The sequence below is a fragment of the Amia ocellicauda genome, chromosome 10, assembly GCF_036373705.1.
Source record: "Amia ocellicauda isolate fAmiCal2 chromosome 10, fAmiCal2.hap1, whole genome shotgun sequence".
Classification (NCBI taxonomy): Eukaryota; Metazoa; Chordata; class Actinopteri; order Amiiformes; family Amiidae; genus Amia; species Amia ocellicauda.
The window spans coordinates 18729861-18747527 of NC_089859.1; the positions used below are offsets into that span (position 1 = coordinate 18729861).

General features: G+C 46.8%; 2 protein-coding genes across 3 annotated transcripts in view; both read left to right on the forward strand.

Annotated features, from left to right (window-relative positions):
* The window catches only part of LOC136759679 (exocyst complex component 1), a 47741-nt gene extending 47519 nt beyond the window's left edge, over positions 1–222 (forward strand). The window contains exon 9 of the mRNA XM_066714641.1: positions 196–222. Coding sequence (XP_066570738.1) covers positions 196–222 — 27 coding nt within the window. The remainder of the gene's footprint in view (positions 1–195) is intronic.
* LOC136760112 (exocyst complex component 1) lies at positions 175–6278 on the forward strand. 2 transcript variants are annotated; one of them, XM_066715381.1, is made up of 9 exons: positions 175–337; positions 2728–2813; positions 3030–3149; positions 3373–3422; positions 3825–4122; positions 4277–4460; positions 4966–5165; positions 5422–5616; positions 5735–6278. In XM_066715381.1, exons 2-9 carry the CDS (start codon positions 2754–2756, stop codon positions 5891–5893), a joined length of 1266 nt encoding a protein of 421 aa, XP_066571478.1. In that variant the 5' UTR covers positions 175–337; positions 2728–2753; the 3' UTR covers positions 5894–6278. The 2 variants fall into 2 exon arrangements, with proteins under 2 accessions (XP_066571478.1, XP_066571479.1); XM_066715382.1 differs by lacking the exon at positions 175–337 and having other exon boundaries at positions 2608–2813.
* The last annotated feature ends 11389 nt before the right edge of the window (positions 6279–17667 follow it).

Here is a 17667-nt window from a genome sequence, read left to right on the forward strand (position 1 = left end):
AGACTGGTTGCTGTAGATTAGCTTAATGAACAATACATTTCTTTATTTAATAAGTAATTTGTTTTGGTTCATGTGGTTATACAAACAAACAAACAAATAAATTAATTAATGTGTTCTGTGTACGATGACATGGGGATGAATAATCTTCTAGAAGGCTCGCTGTTTTAATTCTGACCGTCTCCTTTCTCGTCACAGGGGCTAAAAATGAAAGACACCTATTGATCTCCATTACAGGTGTATACTGAGAGTATTGGCAAGCTGTATGATGGACAAATTAAGGACTTCTTTGATGCAGCCAAATTCAAGGTGTCTGGAGTCAAGGACACCAAGATATTCGGTGAGCCCCCAGTGTGGATTGCTCACCTTTAAAACTTTTTTTCATTAATAAAGCAAAAACAAATCAAATGTATCTGTCACGTGTACAACAACACTTAAAGAAAAAGCTCTTGAAATGTTATGTGCGCAGCAGCATGGCTGATCCACCTTAGTGTTTCCTGGTGCTCATCTTTCAGACTTCACATGGTTTCCTGCTGGTGGTTGAAAACAAAAGGCCCTGGATGCAAGGTCATGTTTGTCAATTTTGGGGCCCCAATCAAAGCTCAGTTTAGCCCCCCCCACCTCTACCTGTCATGACAATTTTAGCATCACTACACACTCCAGTGTCGGCCTCAATCCTATGTCATTATAAGGGTGGGCTAGAGTATCCTCAGTGCACTCAAACTAAATTTAAATAGGGAGAGTGAAGGATTTTCTTACTTTCTAGAACTTCTTCATTTTGTGGTCTTTCACTTGACTGAAGCTGGAAGAGTTACAGTGGCTCAAATATGTCATGACACTGAATTAAATTACCATTTGTAAATAGATAGACGTGCAGATTGGGTGTGTAGGTCACTATGAAATCCTTGTTGCTGAGAACACTGACAGAATCGAGCGAAAGCGAGCTTTCACCCGCTATTCTGTTTTATTGTTCAACCAAACAGTAGAACTAGTTACTACGCAAATACAAAATAATGGTACTATTAATAAATATTAATAAATACCCAACACAAACTGAATAAAATAAATATATATATATATATATAAAATAAATAAGACGGATGTGCAAATTACATTGCAAATTGTTTAATTGTTGTAAAGTTTCCGACTTAAAATCCAAAGTTTTAAAAGGAGTATTTAAAATACAATTCATATTTTAAAGAACTATATATAAATGAATCCATTTCAGTTTTGTTATTGTTGTTTTTAAGTTTTACAGACAGATTTACAGATCGAATACTTCTAAATGTCCTATGATTTCAAAACCGCCTTTAATTAAATCCTACAGTTATAGCCACGATAGTTGTAGTCTTTTGAACTCTTTAATCTCAGACCTTTTTATTGATACCTCCGCCTACAGGGTTGTAAGCAGGTTTCCTATAGAAACTATAGAACTACCAGACATCATTCTGTGGGCTTGTTTACATGTGGCGTCCCCATAATATTTTCTTAGGGGTGGCCAGATGGGGCCACTTAAAATCTTGGGGTGGCACCAGCAGGGTTTCTAAAATATATCATCTACGGAGGGGGGTAGCGGATGGTATTTCGTTCACGCTAACAGGTTGTGGGGGGGTGCTGACGATATTTTGTTCTCCCTCGCGGAGCCGCAGACGGCATGGGGTGCGTTCACGTCGTGCAGACTTTTGTCATTTTTGCACAGAATCTGATCATTTAGTCAATGCTCAGACTTTCGTCTGATTCATGTGACTTCAGAGCTATGAATACAAACACACTTCTTAGCATAACAATACTAAATACTGAAACAAATAGCCCACAATGATAAAAAATAAATTAAAAAATGCCCTAATGTATTTTCTGGTATAATAGGCTATGAGAATTCTAACTTACTTTCACAGCTCTACTCATGGAGCCACCACAACAGGATTTGAACCCAGGTCTCCCACACCATAGTGCAGAGACTTTACCGCAGCATTAAACTGAGAAACTTTTGCCATTAAAAATAAAAGGTGATATTAACAATACATTATTTTTCATCTGAAAAAATAAGGAATTTGTTACAAGTTACAATTTGTCTTTTAATGTAACACTGCTACTAGGCATCAGGGGGCCCCCTAGCCCCTCGGGGCTCCACGCAATTGCTAGGTTTGCGTGCTGGGAAACAATGCCACTGCCTGGATGGGCCCTGTGCCTGTATGGATCAAGCTTTACTGTTGCCTAAAGACAATGACAGAAGTGCCAGCCAGACATGGTTTATTATAGACACATATTCAAATCAGTAGCTACATAAATAAAACCTGATCACTTACTTATATATATATATATGTAGAGACAGGTTAGTAATGAGAAAAGGAAAACCAGGATTGATAAAACATAAGAAATTGACAAGGGATATTCATTAGGTTAAACCAGTCATATGTGCCTCCACCTGACTCATGTCAAGCTCGGACAATCAGGATTGTAGCTTGAGCTCTCAACTACGTGCCTGAACCCATCCTTTGGTTTAACTGGACAAACAGCAGCACTGCACAGGCCACAAGGTGCTACTGATTCAGAAAGCACTCTACATCCCTGCCAGCCCACAGCTATTACTCACTCAGGCTCTCAGTGTGAATCATGCCAGGGATGCCCTGCAGTGTGCCTTGCAGTGTGCATTGTGCCAGGCTGCCTGGATCCCTGCTTGACTCGCCATGCTGCTTGACTCAGGCTGTGTTTGATTTTCTGTGGCTCCAGGTGTGGTTCCAGTGTTCCAGAGCTCAATGGACAGAGACATCAGCAGCAACTCTCTGGCATCCTGCACAGAGGGGGTAGCAGGCAGGGTGAGAGTGGTGACACCTTCCCCCGCCATTCACCCCTGTCTTTCCCCTGTCCTTGTTCTGTTCTGTCCCACCCCTGTCCTACCCCTGTCCCTGTCCTATCCTGTTCTAGCCATGTCCTTGTGCTGTCCCACTCCTGGCCTGTCCTGTTCCACCCCTGTTCCACCCCTGTCCTATCTGCTGCTACAGTGCCTAACCCCCCTCTCACTCTGGGCCCAGATGGTGCAGCATGTGCTGATGGAGTTGCGGGAGGTGTGCATGGCAGAGGAGCAGTTCCTGTCCACTTTCTTTGCCTTGGACAGAGGGGAGCAGGACAACGGCTGTAGCCCTGGCGCCGAGGTGAGCGGATCGAAGGGCACTTCTCTGTACTTTGTTACTCATGATGAGACTTTCCTGCCCCGAACCCCATTGCAGCCAACACCACTCTCTCATCTCATGCAGAGACATGAGTCTGACAGCTCGATGGCTGGCTGTGTCCCTGTTGTAGACCTGTGTGCACCAGCTATAAGAAGCTGCCCACAAGGGGCAGGCTCACGGTGCTTTGTGTCCTCTGTCTCTGCAGGCCCCTGCTGGGACACCAGGCTGTGGAGCTGACCCAGCACAGGCCAGCGTGTGAGTTTCGCTCAGACTTTTGCACTGTGAAGTGTCGCATCCATAATGAGGGAAGTGTTTCGTTATCGGAGGGGAAACGGGTTAGCTAGAGATTAAAACTGACATCCCTCCCTCTGCACACTTCTGCACTTGAGCTCATGGGTGTCAGCCACCCTCAACACAGATACGGTGCCAGTTAGGCAGCGCAGTCCCCATGTGCCCAGCACCCGAGTCTTAGTCATTTTCTGTTGTCCTGGTTTGCAAAGCTGCCCCCACACAGATTTAATTAAGTAGGTTTAAATGTCTTCAACTTACAATTTTTTGTTTAAAATCACAATTTTCATGTGTGTGTGCACATGTGTTTACCTGTGTGTACCCCTGCATGTGCGTGCATGTGTGTGTGTGCGTCTCTTCTCCCTGTAGCTGGCCAGAGAATAGGAGGAGGCCGTGCAGCTGGTTCAAGGTGTCGGGCAGCTCTTTTCTGGCAGGAGGCAGCCCAGGTGACTCGGACTGTGTGCAGGGGGTGCTGGGCTGTGTGGAGCCCCGGCTGAGCGCTCTGATCAGTTTGTGTTTGAAGAGCGAGCCGCTCAGCTGCCTGAAGGTACTAAAGACAGCAGGACAGCACCTGCCCAGTGCCCTGTCCAGCCCTTCCACCTCCGTCTACTGCTCCCTGCTCCACAGCAGCCTGCAGCTGGGCCAGCAAAGCCTGCAAGCACATACTGTGAGTACCACCTCACACTGACACACCGCACACTAAACACTGCACACTGCACACACAGAGCACACCACACACTGGCACATGCCACCTCACACAGTATACATAAAGCACACTGCACACTGTCTCTGTCTCTGTCTGTCCCTGTACTGTATGGTAGGAGTCTCTGTGCCGGGAAATCGAGAGCCACCGCGTTTCCAGGAAGGCACGGATGGGGGTGCTTCCATTTGTGTGTCGGCTGGAAGAGTTTGTGTGTGAGGGGGAGCGTGTGCTGGGTGGGGAGGTGCAGCGCTGGGGGCTGGACGCCGCGTACACACAGCTGTTCTCCGCCGTGTTCAGGAGCTGTGAGTACACATCATCGCCCCCCACAGTCACACCCCTGCATTGCTCCGTACTGACACCCAGCCCCAGGATTAGCACAGCACGGGTGATTTGAGTAACAGATCCTCCAAGCCTCATTCCACTGCTGTCTTTGGGCAGTATGGGCTCCTTATCTGACTGGCTAACTGAGCCTAGAGCTGAGCTGTATCGCCAAGGAGCTAGGTGGACCGAACGCTAGTGCTGGATAGGAGGGGGAGTATTGGAACTGATTGAATAACCCTGGGAGAGATGCACACTACAGTTCTCTCTGTCTGGGATGATTTATGTATTAATTCATTTGGCTGACACCTTTATCTTAGGGCTCTATTATAATTGTCTTCTGTCTGTTCAGCATGTGAACCTGAGACTGTAGTGCATAGGGCAGCCACACGCTTTAGTGTTGACTCTGTATTTTCTGTGCAGTGCTGTGCTGACAGAGTTCTGGGACTGTGTGTGTGTGTGTGTATCTGTCTCCCCTGTTCCTTGCAGTGGAGAGCCTATCTTCCCAGAGCCTGCGGACAAACCCCCTGGTGGTCAAGCTGCTGAACTTCCACCGGCTATGTCACTTCCTGTCCCGCTTGGGGCTGTCAGGGCTGGAGGCCCAGCGAGATGAGGCCAGGAGAAGGAGCGCTCACTACCTGCGGGAGTACATCACTACATATCTGGGCCAGCCATTCGGCACACTTGGAGTGAGTTACTGCCCTGTGTGTGTGTGTCTATCTCTATATGTGTCTGTCAGTATGGCTGTGAGTGTATGTGTGAGAGAAACAAGAAAGCAATGTTCTTGATATGGACTCTGAGCCATGAGACACTTCAATTTTATAGCCCACTCCCTCTTTCCCTCTCTCTCTCTGTCTCTGCCTCGCTTTCTCTCTCTCTTTCCCTCTCTCCTGTACTCCTTCCCACCCTCCCTCCCTCCCTCCCTCTCCCTGTCTGTCGCTGCAGGAGTTCCTGTGTGGGGTGCGTGTATGTTTGGCTCACGGGGTGCGAGAGGAAGAGGTGTGTTTCCAGCTGGCGTACAGCAAGCAGGAACTGCGCAGGGCAGTGGAGCGCTGCCCTGGGCGAGCCGTGCGCCGGGCACTGGAGACAGTGTACAGCAGGGTGAGCAGACACCTGGCCGAGGACGAGAGCCTGCTGCAGGTAAACTGTGCTGAAACAATCACATCTAGACCCGCACTGACCTATGCTCCGTACACCCCAGGGTGGCAGTAAAAGTTGATGTTTGAACTGTTCTTTACATGGGTCTGTCCCTGAGCAGGTGGTGTGGAAGGCCATTGAGGAGGAACTGGTGGCGCAGTGTCGTGGGTTTGAGGAGCTCATCCAGAAGTGTTACCCTGTGGCCAGGATCTCACTGGACTTCACTGTGCAGCACCTGCTGGAGTACTGCAGACCAGACAGACAGAACACCCAGACATAGGGGCAGAGGGAGACAAGAGGGAAAGTCAAAGGGAGAAAGATGGGGAGAGGGGGAAAGAGAAAAGGACACAATGAGGAACAGATTGAAAGAAGGAAAAGGAGAGAGAAGGATGTGGTGAAGAAGACAGTAAGAGAGAGAGAAAGGTGCAGGAGAGAGTGGGACTGAGGAAGAGGTAGGGACAGAGCAAGAAACAAGAGTGTAGAAAAGTGTGAAACAGTGCTGAATGTGTCTAGAATGTTGTTCTTGCGTAATGAGCATAGCCCTCATCATTTCACTGTGTAATACAATTGGAGCCTGTTAATAAGATACAGTAATCTTGGCTGTTTTTATGTTGTATTTGTTCAACATGTATCACAATATTAAAATAGAATTTAAATTATCCGAAGATACCTTGTCTACATGTGGCATTACTTTTTGCATAATATATTATTAGATAGGTATTATTGTATGGTAGTATGCAGGTTAATATCATTTCATAAGCAAGTTTACAAACGTGAGGAGGCCATTTGATCCATCACTCGTTTGGTGTCCAAAAATAGGCGATTATTTTATAGGTTGGAACTCCCAGCTTGAGATTTGAACTGCACTCCTCTGAATACTGTAGTTGAGTGCTATGCCTGCTACACCAAATAAGCAGTTCTGATAGTTTCTAATCAGTAGCCTATTCCTTATGGAGGATAATCCGTAATATTTTCTATGGCATTCTGGGTTTCAAACGCTCCTCTGGAGAGCATATGATGGGGCCGGACATCGTTGGGCGAATTGACGGCTCTCCGCTTCAACACCAAGCAAGGTTAGTATATCATCCCACCCTCCGAGAATGACTGTTGCTAGGAGGTAATACAAGGATGAAAAGACTTAAAAAAATAAAAAAATAAAAAATAAATACATACATACATACATAAAAATAAATAAATGCATACATACATAAAAATAAATAAATGCATAAAATAATAAATAAATAAAATAGGAAATAAACACATAAATATATATATTTTGATGTATTTCCTTTTTATATGTATTTATTTTTTTATTTTTTTATTTTGTATTTTTGTTTTATTTCCTATGTCATTTATTTATATCCTATTTTATTTATTTATGTATTTATATTTTAATTTTGGCATGAATTACCCTCCATATTGTAACAGGATAGCTTTTTGTGAGTAAGAACAAGAAAACACTGACACAGAGTGAGCATAAACGTGCTCTTTATTTATTTATTTATTTATTTATTTTGCTCTCTCTTACATTCTGGCAGTGGAAAGAACTACCAAAATAGAAAGGAATAAGGGCACTTACGGGACACAGTCAGGGGAGAGAAAGAGATCAACATATGGTTGAATCCAACACAAAGGGAAATGGACAGATAAACTTACAACACAAAATGGGGCATAGGACTTCCGGCGCCCTCTCTACCTGCCAATAGCCGCTGTGGAGGTTGAAGAACCCAGTAAAGAATTGAATTTTGAAGCACAGAGGATAATGTATTTATTGAACATGCCCGGCCTGGAAGGCCATGACATGGAAGCTCTCCACCTAAGCAGAGTCTCTCTGAACAACAAAAAATGAACAGCTTTTATACAATGCATGACATGTGGTTCTGTGGGCAGGGTTCAGTCACATGCTTCCAAGAAGTGTTGCTTTGAGGTCAGGTCGCTGATCTTTGGAATGTTTGTGGTTGTCTTCCTGGGGGGAGGTGTGGGATGCGGAAACCAGATGGCTTCCTTTGATATACTGGGAGAGGTCCGACCACACGGTCATCATTAGCAACTGTCAATCAATCATTATCAAAGAGAGCTCCTGCCTGTCTGGAGAAACAACATATCTACGAACAGATACTAAGGCTATTTATCTGTTTGGGTGTTCATCTTATCATAATTAAGAGAAGTCAAATTGGAGAGAGGAATGGCTAAAGGGTGTGCCGTGAACAACTGCCTTAGTGGCTGTTGCTAGCTCAATAAATCTGATTTGCTCGGTCTGTATGCTATTATTAATATAAAACATTACATAGTTTATATAAAACAGTATACCGGCTCTTCAGAGGTCAAGAGAACTGAACCAGCTCGAACCCACAATGTAGTCTAGGGTGTCATCAATCTGTGGTAGTGGGTAATAGTCTTTTCTGGTGATCTGGTTTAGTTTCTTGTAACACAAAAACTCCAGGTGTCATCCTTTTTCCTGACCAGCACCACTGGAACAGACTGTCAGATGGTTTGATCACCCCTGCAGCGGCAATCTCCTTAATCTTCACTTCCGCAGCTGTCCTCTTCGCCCATGCCATGTGCCGAGGGTGAATGTGGATGGGGGGCTCTGTTATGCTGGACCAGGTTGGTGGCCAAATGTCCCCAAAATCAGCCAGTAGCTGCCTGTGTGGTCTCTTTTGACACTCCGGCACCGGGATCCTTGTGGACCAGTACAGTGACCTGCCTGATGAGCCCCTTCATTTGTTGCTTCTGGAAACATCTGCTCGCTGCCAAAGAAGTGGCCTGGAATTCTCCCCTCGCCAGCATTCAGAGAGCGAGAGACACTACCTCCTGGAAAGGTGAGTCACTGCTAGTGAAATCCAGCTTTGCTCCCAGGCTGGCAAAGAAATCCAGCCCCAGGATGCAGGCCTCACAGATTGGGGCCAGCCAACCTCCATCAGCAGCTGCTTGTCCCCCAACATCCGTGTCATCTGCCGGGTCACCGTCCTCAGGCTCAGCGATGTAGTTCCCCAGGTTCCTTCTGGGATGACGAATGTCCCAAGGCGCAGCAAGGAATTGGTGGAGCTGGAATCAACTAAACCTCAGCAGACCTGTCCCTCAATGAAGCAGGGGAGGTACAGACTGTGGCCCCAACCGATCTGGCCCACCTCGGCCGTCTCTTTCATCTCCGCTGCTGGATCAGGGGAATTAGTGTGTTGATATGGCTGTTCCCCTCCTAAGCCATCCCACTGAAGTTTTCCAATTACTTGGGTGGGGACCGTGGTTGTGGTGCCTGGCAGACCAGTGCTAAGTGGCCTCTGTTGCCGCAATGGTGGCAAAAGACGTCCCTGGTTTTGACTGCTGGTTCTGCTGCGCAGGCCACCTTCTCCTCATCACCGGACTCGTCGACTGTTTCAGTGTGGCATCATGGCAGGGTCCGAGCAGGCAGTGTTGTGCGAACACTAATGTTTCCATGTAAATTAGGCGGAGTTGACTATCTAATTTAAATAGAGGATATTTAGCCCCCTGTTGAAAAGGTCACAAGGTGACCTCACTGTAAGCTCAGTGTGATGCTCTGTGAAACTCATATGGTGGCTAGCTTTTGACCCCATATTGGCTCATTCATATTTCATGATGTACAAAATAAAGCTGTGTGATTGGGTGGACCCTATGGAAGTGGACCCACACAGGCCCACCCACAGATATGCCCCTGCTTTGGGCTAAAGGCTCAATTGAAAGTTTATGTACAGTCTGACAAGAAGCTTGTCTGATGGTTAGTCAGTGGCTTTGTTAAAATTTTAAAACACTCTATAAAATCAATAATGTATTAATTTATATTAAAATGTAATTGTGCTTTTCAGCTTGGTTCCCCATGTTGATTCTCCTTCTGGTTGATGCATGTCTGTCATTTATTTTCATATGACAACACCAAACGTACACAAAGGGGAGAATCAGATCATTATATACATATATACTGCCAGTCAAAAGTTTTAGAACACCTCAATTTTTCCAGTTTTTATTGAAATATACACAGTTTAATGTCTCAATGTAAATTAAAGCATAGAACAAATAAACAATTGGAGATAAAAAAATAAATAATGGAATCGTTTTGCTTAACAAAATGTAACCCCTTAAGCTGGCTGAGGTGAGGAAGTGTTGGATTCAGCGTATGTTGCCAGGAAGAATCTGCAGGTATGTGTCAGCGTGGTGATGTGCTGAATGTAGGACAGAGCAAGATCGAGGGTGACTCCTAGGTTCTTAGTGGAAGAAGAGGGAGAGAGTGTTGTAGATTCCAATGGGATAGAGATGGAGAGGTCAGCAGAAGGTGAGGAGTAGGGGGGAAAAAGAGGAGATCAGATTTGGAGAAGTTGAGCTTGAGGTGGTGTGCATCCAGGCGGAGATAGCAGACAAAAAGGAAGAGATGCGAGAAGGGATGAATGGGTCAGAAGAGGGAAAAGACAGGAAGATCTGGGCATCATCTACATAGAAATGATAGGAGAAACCATGGGATGCAATGAGGGGGCCCAGGGAGCATGTGTAGAGAGAGAACAGGAGGGGGTCCAGGACAGAGCCTTGGGGTACGCCTGTGAGGAGAGGTTGGGGTCTGGATGAGGAACCTCGCCATGTCACTTGGTAGGTCCGGTTGTAGGGGTAAGAGGAAAACCAGACGAGAGCAGTTCTAGAGATTCCAAGGTCAGCGAGGCAGGAGAGGAGGATGGAGTGATTGATGGTGTCAAATGCTGCAGAGAGATCAAGGAGGATGAGGATTGAGGAGAGGGAGGTCGCCCAAGCACAGCTGAGGGAGTCAGCTCAAACTCTTCAACTTAGTACTGAAAGCTGGGTGTTTTCCTGAGATCTGAAATCAAGGACTAATTACCCCCATCTTTAAGAGTAGAGACACATTTGACCCCAATAATTACAGAGGCATCTGTGTGAGCAGTAATCTGGGGAAGGTGTTCTGTAGTATCATCAACGCCCGAATACTAGCCTTCCTTACCGAACACAGTAAGAGCCAGATTGGATTTCTCCCAAACCACCACACTTCTGACCATATTTACACCCTACACACACTAATTGACAAACACGTCCACCAAAAAAATAAAGGAAAAATATTTGCTTGTTTTATTGATTTCAGAAAAGCATTTGACTCAATTTGGCATGAAGGACTTTTCCTTAAACTTCTGGAAAGTGGTGTAGTGGGTAAAGTCTACGACATAATTAAATCAATATACACACAGAACAAGTGCACTGTTAAAATTGGTAAGAAAAGGACAGAGTTCTTCACTCAGGGACAGGGAGTGAGGCAGGGCTGCAGTCTGAGCCCAACACTGTTCAAAATCTACATCAACGAGTTGGCCACAATGTTGGAGCAGTCTGATGCCCCCAGCCTCGCTTTCCATGACACAGAAATTAAATTCCTGCTCTACGCAGATGACCTGGTGCTGCTGTCGCCCACTGAACAGGGGCTTCAGCAGAGCCTGGCTCTGTTGGAGCAGTACTGTCAGACCTGGGCCCTGGCAGTTAATCTGGACAAAACCAAAGTCATGATCTTCCAAAAGAAACCCAGATCTCAGGCAAACAGGTACCGCTTCAGTCTAGGAAACACCCCCCGAGAGCACAGCACTACATACACATACCTGGGTCTGACCATCAGTGCATCAGGGAGCTTTAACCTGGCAGGAAAAAGTACAAAGGGCATTCTATGCTATCAAGAGGAGATTCTATGACATAAATCCCGCAATTAAAATCTGGCTAAAAATATTTGAAAGCATAATCCAACCAATTGTCCTCTATGGTAGCGAAATCTGGGGTCCGCTCACAGACCAGGAAAACAAAAAATGGGACAATCACCCAGCAGAAGTCCTGCATTGCATAATTCTGTAAATCAGTACTCCATGTGCACAGAAACACCCCAAATAATGCATGCAGGGCGGAATTAGGCCGTTAACCACTGCAGATCCAAATTTAAAAAAGAGCACTAAAATACTGGGTTCATTTAAAACAGAGTAACCCAGATTCATACCACTACAAGGTCCTTCAAAGCCAAGAGCTCAGCTCACTAAGGAGTCCCCAACTAGTCCTGAAGCTCACTGCACTAAGCCACATGGACATCAGTCAGCTTCAGGACAGCACTGCACAAACACTATCAATCAGAGCCAACCAAATCACAGAACACATGAAAAACTCCTATGTGGAACATTGGAATGATGAAACCAAAACACAAAACAAGATGGAGTGCTATCGGGCCCTAAACAGAAAATACATCCCAGCACATTACCTAACCGAGGTCAAAGATTTAAGACAAAGGCAAATCCTGACCAAGTACCGTCTCAGTGACCACAGCCTGGCCATAGAGATGGGCCGACACAGGCAGACCTGGCTGGCCAGGGAGAACAGGATCTGTGGTCACTGTGAGACGGGAGAGGTCGAGACAGACAAATGTATAACTGCCATGCCAATAAAGCAATTTTAATTTTAATTTGAATTTGAGTCAGTGACTGTCAGGAGAGCAGTCTCAGTGGAGTGAGCTGTGCGTAAGCCGGATTGTACAGGATCAAGGAGTGAGTGATGGAAAAGAAATGCAGAGAGCTGACGGTGAACAGCTCACTCGAGGGTCATTGAGAGGAAGGGGAGTAGGGAGACAGGGAGGTAGTTCGGAGGAGAGGTGGAGTCAAGGGTAGATTTCTTGAGGAATGGGATTGTCACCTCTAGTGGTAGGGGCGACACAAAAACGCCACGTCTTTTTAAAATGAGGTTGGTCGGTCTCTCTCTCTCTTTCTGAGTGCATTCTGGGAGGAGTCAGTGGTTGCGGGAGGTTTGGTTGGAGAGAGTGTGTGTGTACTGCTATCTTTTTTCCTTTTTGCATTATAATCGTTTGTTGGTTTTAAAGAGTTTGGATTTTAGGGGCGTCGCGGTGAGGGGGGAGACCCTGACCAGGTTTAAACTCGTATCCCAGGAGCATGACGACGGAGATCGGCAGGAAGCTAGGATTCCAGAACATTGTCTCTGCAGCTTGGATGAATAAGGGCATTGTGGTTTTCCTGAAGTCTGAGGCGCTGGTGAATGATGTGGTGGAGGAGGGGGTCACGGTGAAGGGGACTTTTCTGCCCACGCTCCCTCTGGCCACCCCAGCTGTTAAAGTGGTTATTTCCAATGTTCCCCCCTTCTTGAGCAACAAGCTGCTGACAGCGTAGCTGAGTCGGTATGGCTGGTTCACCTGCACAATTAGGAGGGTACCGCTGAGCTGCAGTGCCCTGGAGCTGAAACACGTTCTCTCCTACCGCAGACAGGCTTTAATGATGCTGGCGGATAGTGCGGATGAGTTAAGCCTGTCTTTGAAGTTTAAGATCGAGGGGGTAGGGTATGTGGTATTCGTATCATCCGATACCATGAGGTGTTTCAGGTGCGGGGTGCAGGGGCACATTAGGCACTCTACCCTCTGGGAGAGGCTGCAGCAGGGGGGCGAGAGGAAAGTGAGGAACAGGCAGGGCCGTCTGGTGTTGGCTCTGCCGGCTGGGCGAGGGACTGAGGGAGAGGTGGTGGTGAGCGCTGCTAGCCTCGGTGGGGATGGAGAAGTGAAGCCTAGTGGGGAAGCTGCTAGCAGTAAGGCCCGGGCTCAGTTAGCCGAGGAGGGAGCTGCTGTCACTGCTGATGCGGCTGCCACCAAGACTGAAAACTTGGCCAGTGATGATGCATTTAAAATGCCCAGGAAAAGACTCTGACAGTGCTGCTGAGGGGGACATCACTGACTCCCAGAGTGAGTCCGTATCCACCAACACTGCTAGATATAGTACCAAAAGCATTAAATACTTTTTAAGGAACACCAAGGTGGAAGGGGAATATAGTTTTAGAAAACTTTTTCCCTGAAGTGAAGCAGTTCCTGGCATTTGCACAATTGATCTTGCAAGATACAGCACTCGCGGAGTTTAGTGAGCCGTAGTGCTACAGGCTGAAAAAGTTGATGGATGTTGTCAGGACTGCTTTGAAATGTATTGATGATGATTAATAGTATGTATTTTTTATGTCTTTCTCTTGTTGTGTCACATTGTTTTTTTTCCAATCTTTAGGTCACCTTCTTTCTCTTTTTTTCAAATGACAAAACTCATGTGTGGGACCATCAATATTAACGGTGGGAGGGGAGTGGTGAAGGGCATGGCGCTGCTACAGTGCGCGCAGAGATACAAACTCAAGGTTTTATTCATACAAGAGACGCACACAGACAGTGAGAATTAGTGTGAGTGGGGATTTTATTTTCAAACACTTTCAAATTGGATTCTTTTAAGAAAACAGTTGGTTGGTGGAAGATTGTTGTTGGTAAAGGCTGAGAGCAGGGAAAGGACTTTTGTGTTTATTAATATCTATGCCGCCAATGCTGTGAGAGACAGACTATCAGTGTTTTCGGTGCTCAGCAAGCAATAGCAGACTGTGGGGCAGAGGAGATCCTGGTTTTGGGGGTTGATTGGAACTGTACTGTGAACTATAAATTAGGAATAGATTAGATTAGACAATAGATTAGGAATAATTTGGAGCCCAGTCCACAGTCAGCAAAACAGCACCGTCAGCTCTCTGACTTCGTCCCAACACTCACTCCTTGATCCTCTGCATTCCAGCTTCCACACAGCTCACTCCACTGAGACGGCTCTCCTGGCAGTCACTGACTCCCTCAGCTGTGCTCGGACGGCCTCCCTCTCCTCAGTCCTCATCCTCCTTGACCTCTCCGCAGCATTTGACACCGTCAATCACTCCATCCTCCTCTCTTGCCTCGCTGACCTTGGAATCTCTGGGACTGCTCTCACCTGGTTCTCCTCCTACCTCAGTGACCGGTCCTACCAAGTGACATGGCGAGGCTCCTCATCCACCCCCCAACCTCTCCTCACAGGCGTTCCCCAAGGCTCCGTCCTGGGCCTGCTCCTGTTCTCTCTCTACACTCGCTCCCTGGGCCCCCTCATCGCTTCCCATGGTTTCTCCTACCACTTCTACGCTGATGATGCCCAGATCTTCCTGTCTTTTCCCTCTTCTGACCCTCTCACCCCCTCACGCATCTCTTCCTACTTGTCTGCCATTTCCGCCTGGATGCACTCGCACTACCTCAAGCTCAACCTCTCCAAATCAGATCTACTATTTTTTCCCCACTCTTCCTTACCTTCTGCTGACCTCCCCATCTCAATCCCCTTGGAATCCACCACACTCTCTCCTTCTTCTTCCACTAAAAATCTAGGAGTCACCCTCGATCCTGCGCTCTCCTACTCCCAGCACATCACCACGCTGACGCGCACCTGCAGATTCTTCCTGAGCAACATACGCCGGATCCGTCCCTTTCTCACCGACTACTCAACTCAGCTACTCATCCAGTCACTGGTCCTCTCCCGCCTGGACTACTGAAACTCCCTCCTGGCCGGCCTGCCTGCATCCACTACCCGCCCACTCCAGCTCATCCAGAACTCTGCGGCTCGTCTGGTGTTTCTCTGCCCCGATTCGCACACGCTAATCCATTGCACTGCTCCCTCCACTGGCTCCCGATAGTGGCACGCATTCAGTTCAAGACTTTGACCCTCACCTACCGCTGTCTTGACCACACTGCACCAAGCTACCTTCAGTCACTCATCTCTCCATACATCCCCTCCAGACCACTGCGCTCCTCCAGTGCCAGAAGGCTAACTCTGCCTCCTCTCCACTATCCTTCCTCCAGAGCCCGCTCCTTCTCATCCCTGGCCCCTAAGTGGTGGAACGACCTGCCCACCGAAGCCAAAACAGCAGAGTCCTTGACCTCATTCCGGCGCTTACTCAAGACGCATCTCTTCCGACAGCACTTGTAATATTAGTCCTCTATCCCTGCTAGATAGCACTTCAGCTTTATTATGCTCGCATTCTTGATTGTTTTCCTCCTTGCTCCCTTTCAGTGTGACAGCACTTAGCTTTCACTGTCCAGGATGTAGGAAGTCTCTTACTGTACTTGTGTAAATTGGAATTTGTAAAATGTATTATTTTTAATTGCTATATTTTAGCTAAGTTGAATTTGTAATGATTGATGCCTTGTACTGTATTTTTGCACTTTGTTTGCACTTATGTTGTAAGTCGCCCTGGATAAGGGTGTCTGCCAAGAAATAAAAATTCTGGTGTCCCAGATACAGACCCTGCTCCTGGATTTCTTCTGGTATGGGATGCACTGGGTGCGCAAAGGAGGGGGGGCAGGGGTTGGTAGATCTTTCTAGCAGGCTGAGTGCCTTCTGGCTGCAGGCAGCTCAGAGGCTGTTGTATCCTCCAGACTCCCATGTCCCCTGCCCTGGACACTTCTTGCCTGTGCAATTCTGTAGCGGGGGGGGGCTGGGTTATGACAGACACGTGTTTTTACTTAAGACACCTCGCTATATCCTCCCTTACCTTCCTGTTTTTTATTGTACGGTTTTAAAGGTGTGGCAGCGCTTCTCCCTGGGTAGGGAGGCGGGGGGCAGCAGTCTGTATTGGCTGTTAGAGGAGCCACTGCTGTGGAGCCCCGTGTTTAGCTGCCCACTCCTGTTCTCCAGCAGCTTCAGGTCGGTCCTGCTTAAGGCCAGCGTGATCCGGCTGGGAGATTTGTTGAATTTTAACAGGGGCCAGTGGGTTGGTGCCGACAGCCCAGACTTTCACTAAGAGTCCTAGCCAGACTTCTCTGGGTAGTGCAGAATGCCCTTCCCATAGGTGCCTTGGAGTGGCTCTTCCAGACCCTCACATAGTGCTGCTGGCCCCAGGACCCCGATCCCCTCTTTCCTCTTATGTGTCTGTGTCTCTCAGTCACCCCTAGCTCCTCAGGCCACCTTCTTTCACCTCACAGTCTGTGTAGTGTGTCTGTCTCCACAGCCCAGTGCCAGAAATTCTATCAGCTCAGTGTGAGGTAGTTGCATCATCAGCAGCTGCAGCCCCTCCCTGACACCCCCTGGAGGGAGCACCTTGTTCTGGGGGAGGATGCCCACCAGGCCTGGAGGAGCCTGTACAAGCCTGTCTGTCTCTGTCTCTCTCTCTCTCTCTCAGCAGGTTTGATGGGACCCCAAGACAGCACCACACAGACAGGTAAGATGCAATAACAATAATATTTATTTTTACAATTTGCTAAGACAGGGCATGAAGACTGTACTTTGGCAGGAAACACTTAAAATAGTAAAAACACTAACACTAACACAAGTAAAATAACAAAAGGAAGCTAAATACATTACAAATGCGTTGAATTACAATGCTTTGCCAAGATCGCACAAGTCCCTCCCTAGTCCAGCAATTGGCCAAACTCAGTGCTTACAGTCAGGAATGTTAACGCAATTAACAGCCTCTTCCGATTGCAGACAAGGCAGGGCCAGATGCAGTTACACTGAACAATAGCTCACAATGATGATAATAATAATACTAATAATAATGATAGTATGCAATGCAACAGAATCTGATTACAGAAACTGCATCAATATATGGTCAAAGTAACTAACTAACTAACAACAGTATCTGCCCTACTACAATACAGGTGCAATATATATTATGCACACTGTGGCTGGTAGAAACAAGGGTGCCAGGTTCTGCTTCACTTGTGGGGCTCTATGCTGGCCTGATGGGGTTAAAGGCTCCACAATGGCTTGGCTGCTCTCAGCGCTAGGAAAGTCCTGGCGTGCTCCCTGCCAGTGTGTCTCTAGGATGCAGCCAGAGGAAGTAATTAAGAGCAGAGAAAGTGTGAACAGGCCATCTGCGAATTCCCACTAAGAGAGCCCTATCCCTGTTTGTCAGTGACGATGTGTCTCAGCCTTCAGGCAGTAACACAGTGTGGGACTGCTCAGGGAAGTTTTCCTATTGGGACGTAACGCATGTATTTTGGTGTCCCAAGCATATTACAAATATTACATGTATTTATTTGTTATTAAAACTGAATAATATGTCTCAGCACTCCTATCTTCACTGATAGGAGTTTTTCATGAGTATTTAAAATTTTAGGAGCTATTAATCTCCAATCATTCAAAATGTCATACTGGATAACTGTCCACACCTAAAATGAAAATTCAAAAATGTTACAAAAACTCATAAAAAAAACTATAAAACTTTAGATCTAACAGTTGGGCATAATTGTGTGAATGTTTG

Excerpts from the sequence above, each read along its gene's own strand:
- LOC136760112 (XM_066715381.1), top strand. The coding sequence starts at position 2,754 with ATGGACAGAGACATCAGCAGCAACTCTCTGGCATCCTGCACAGAGGGG. Across the intron at positions 4,123-4,276 it reads AAAGCCTGCAAGCACATACT|GAGTCTCTGTGCCGGGAAAT; the intron begins GTGAGTACCACC and ends ACTGTATGGTAG. Across the intron at positions 4,461-4,965 it reads CTCCGCCGTGTTCAGGAGCT|TGGAGAGCCTATCTTCCCAG; the intron begins GTGAGTACACAT and ends TGTTCCTTGCAG.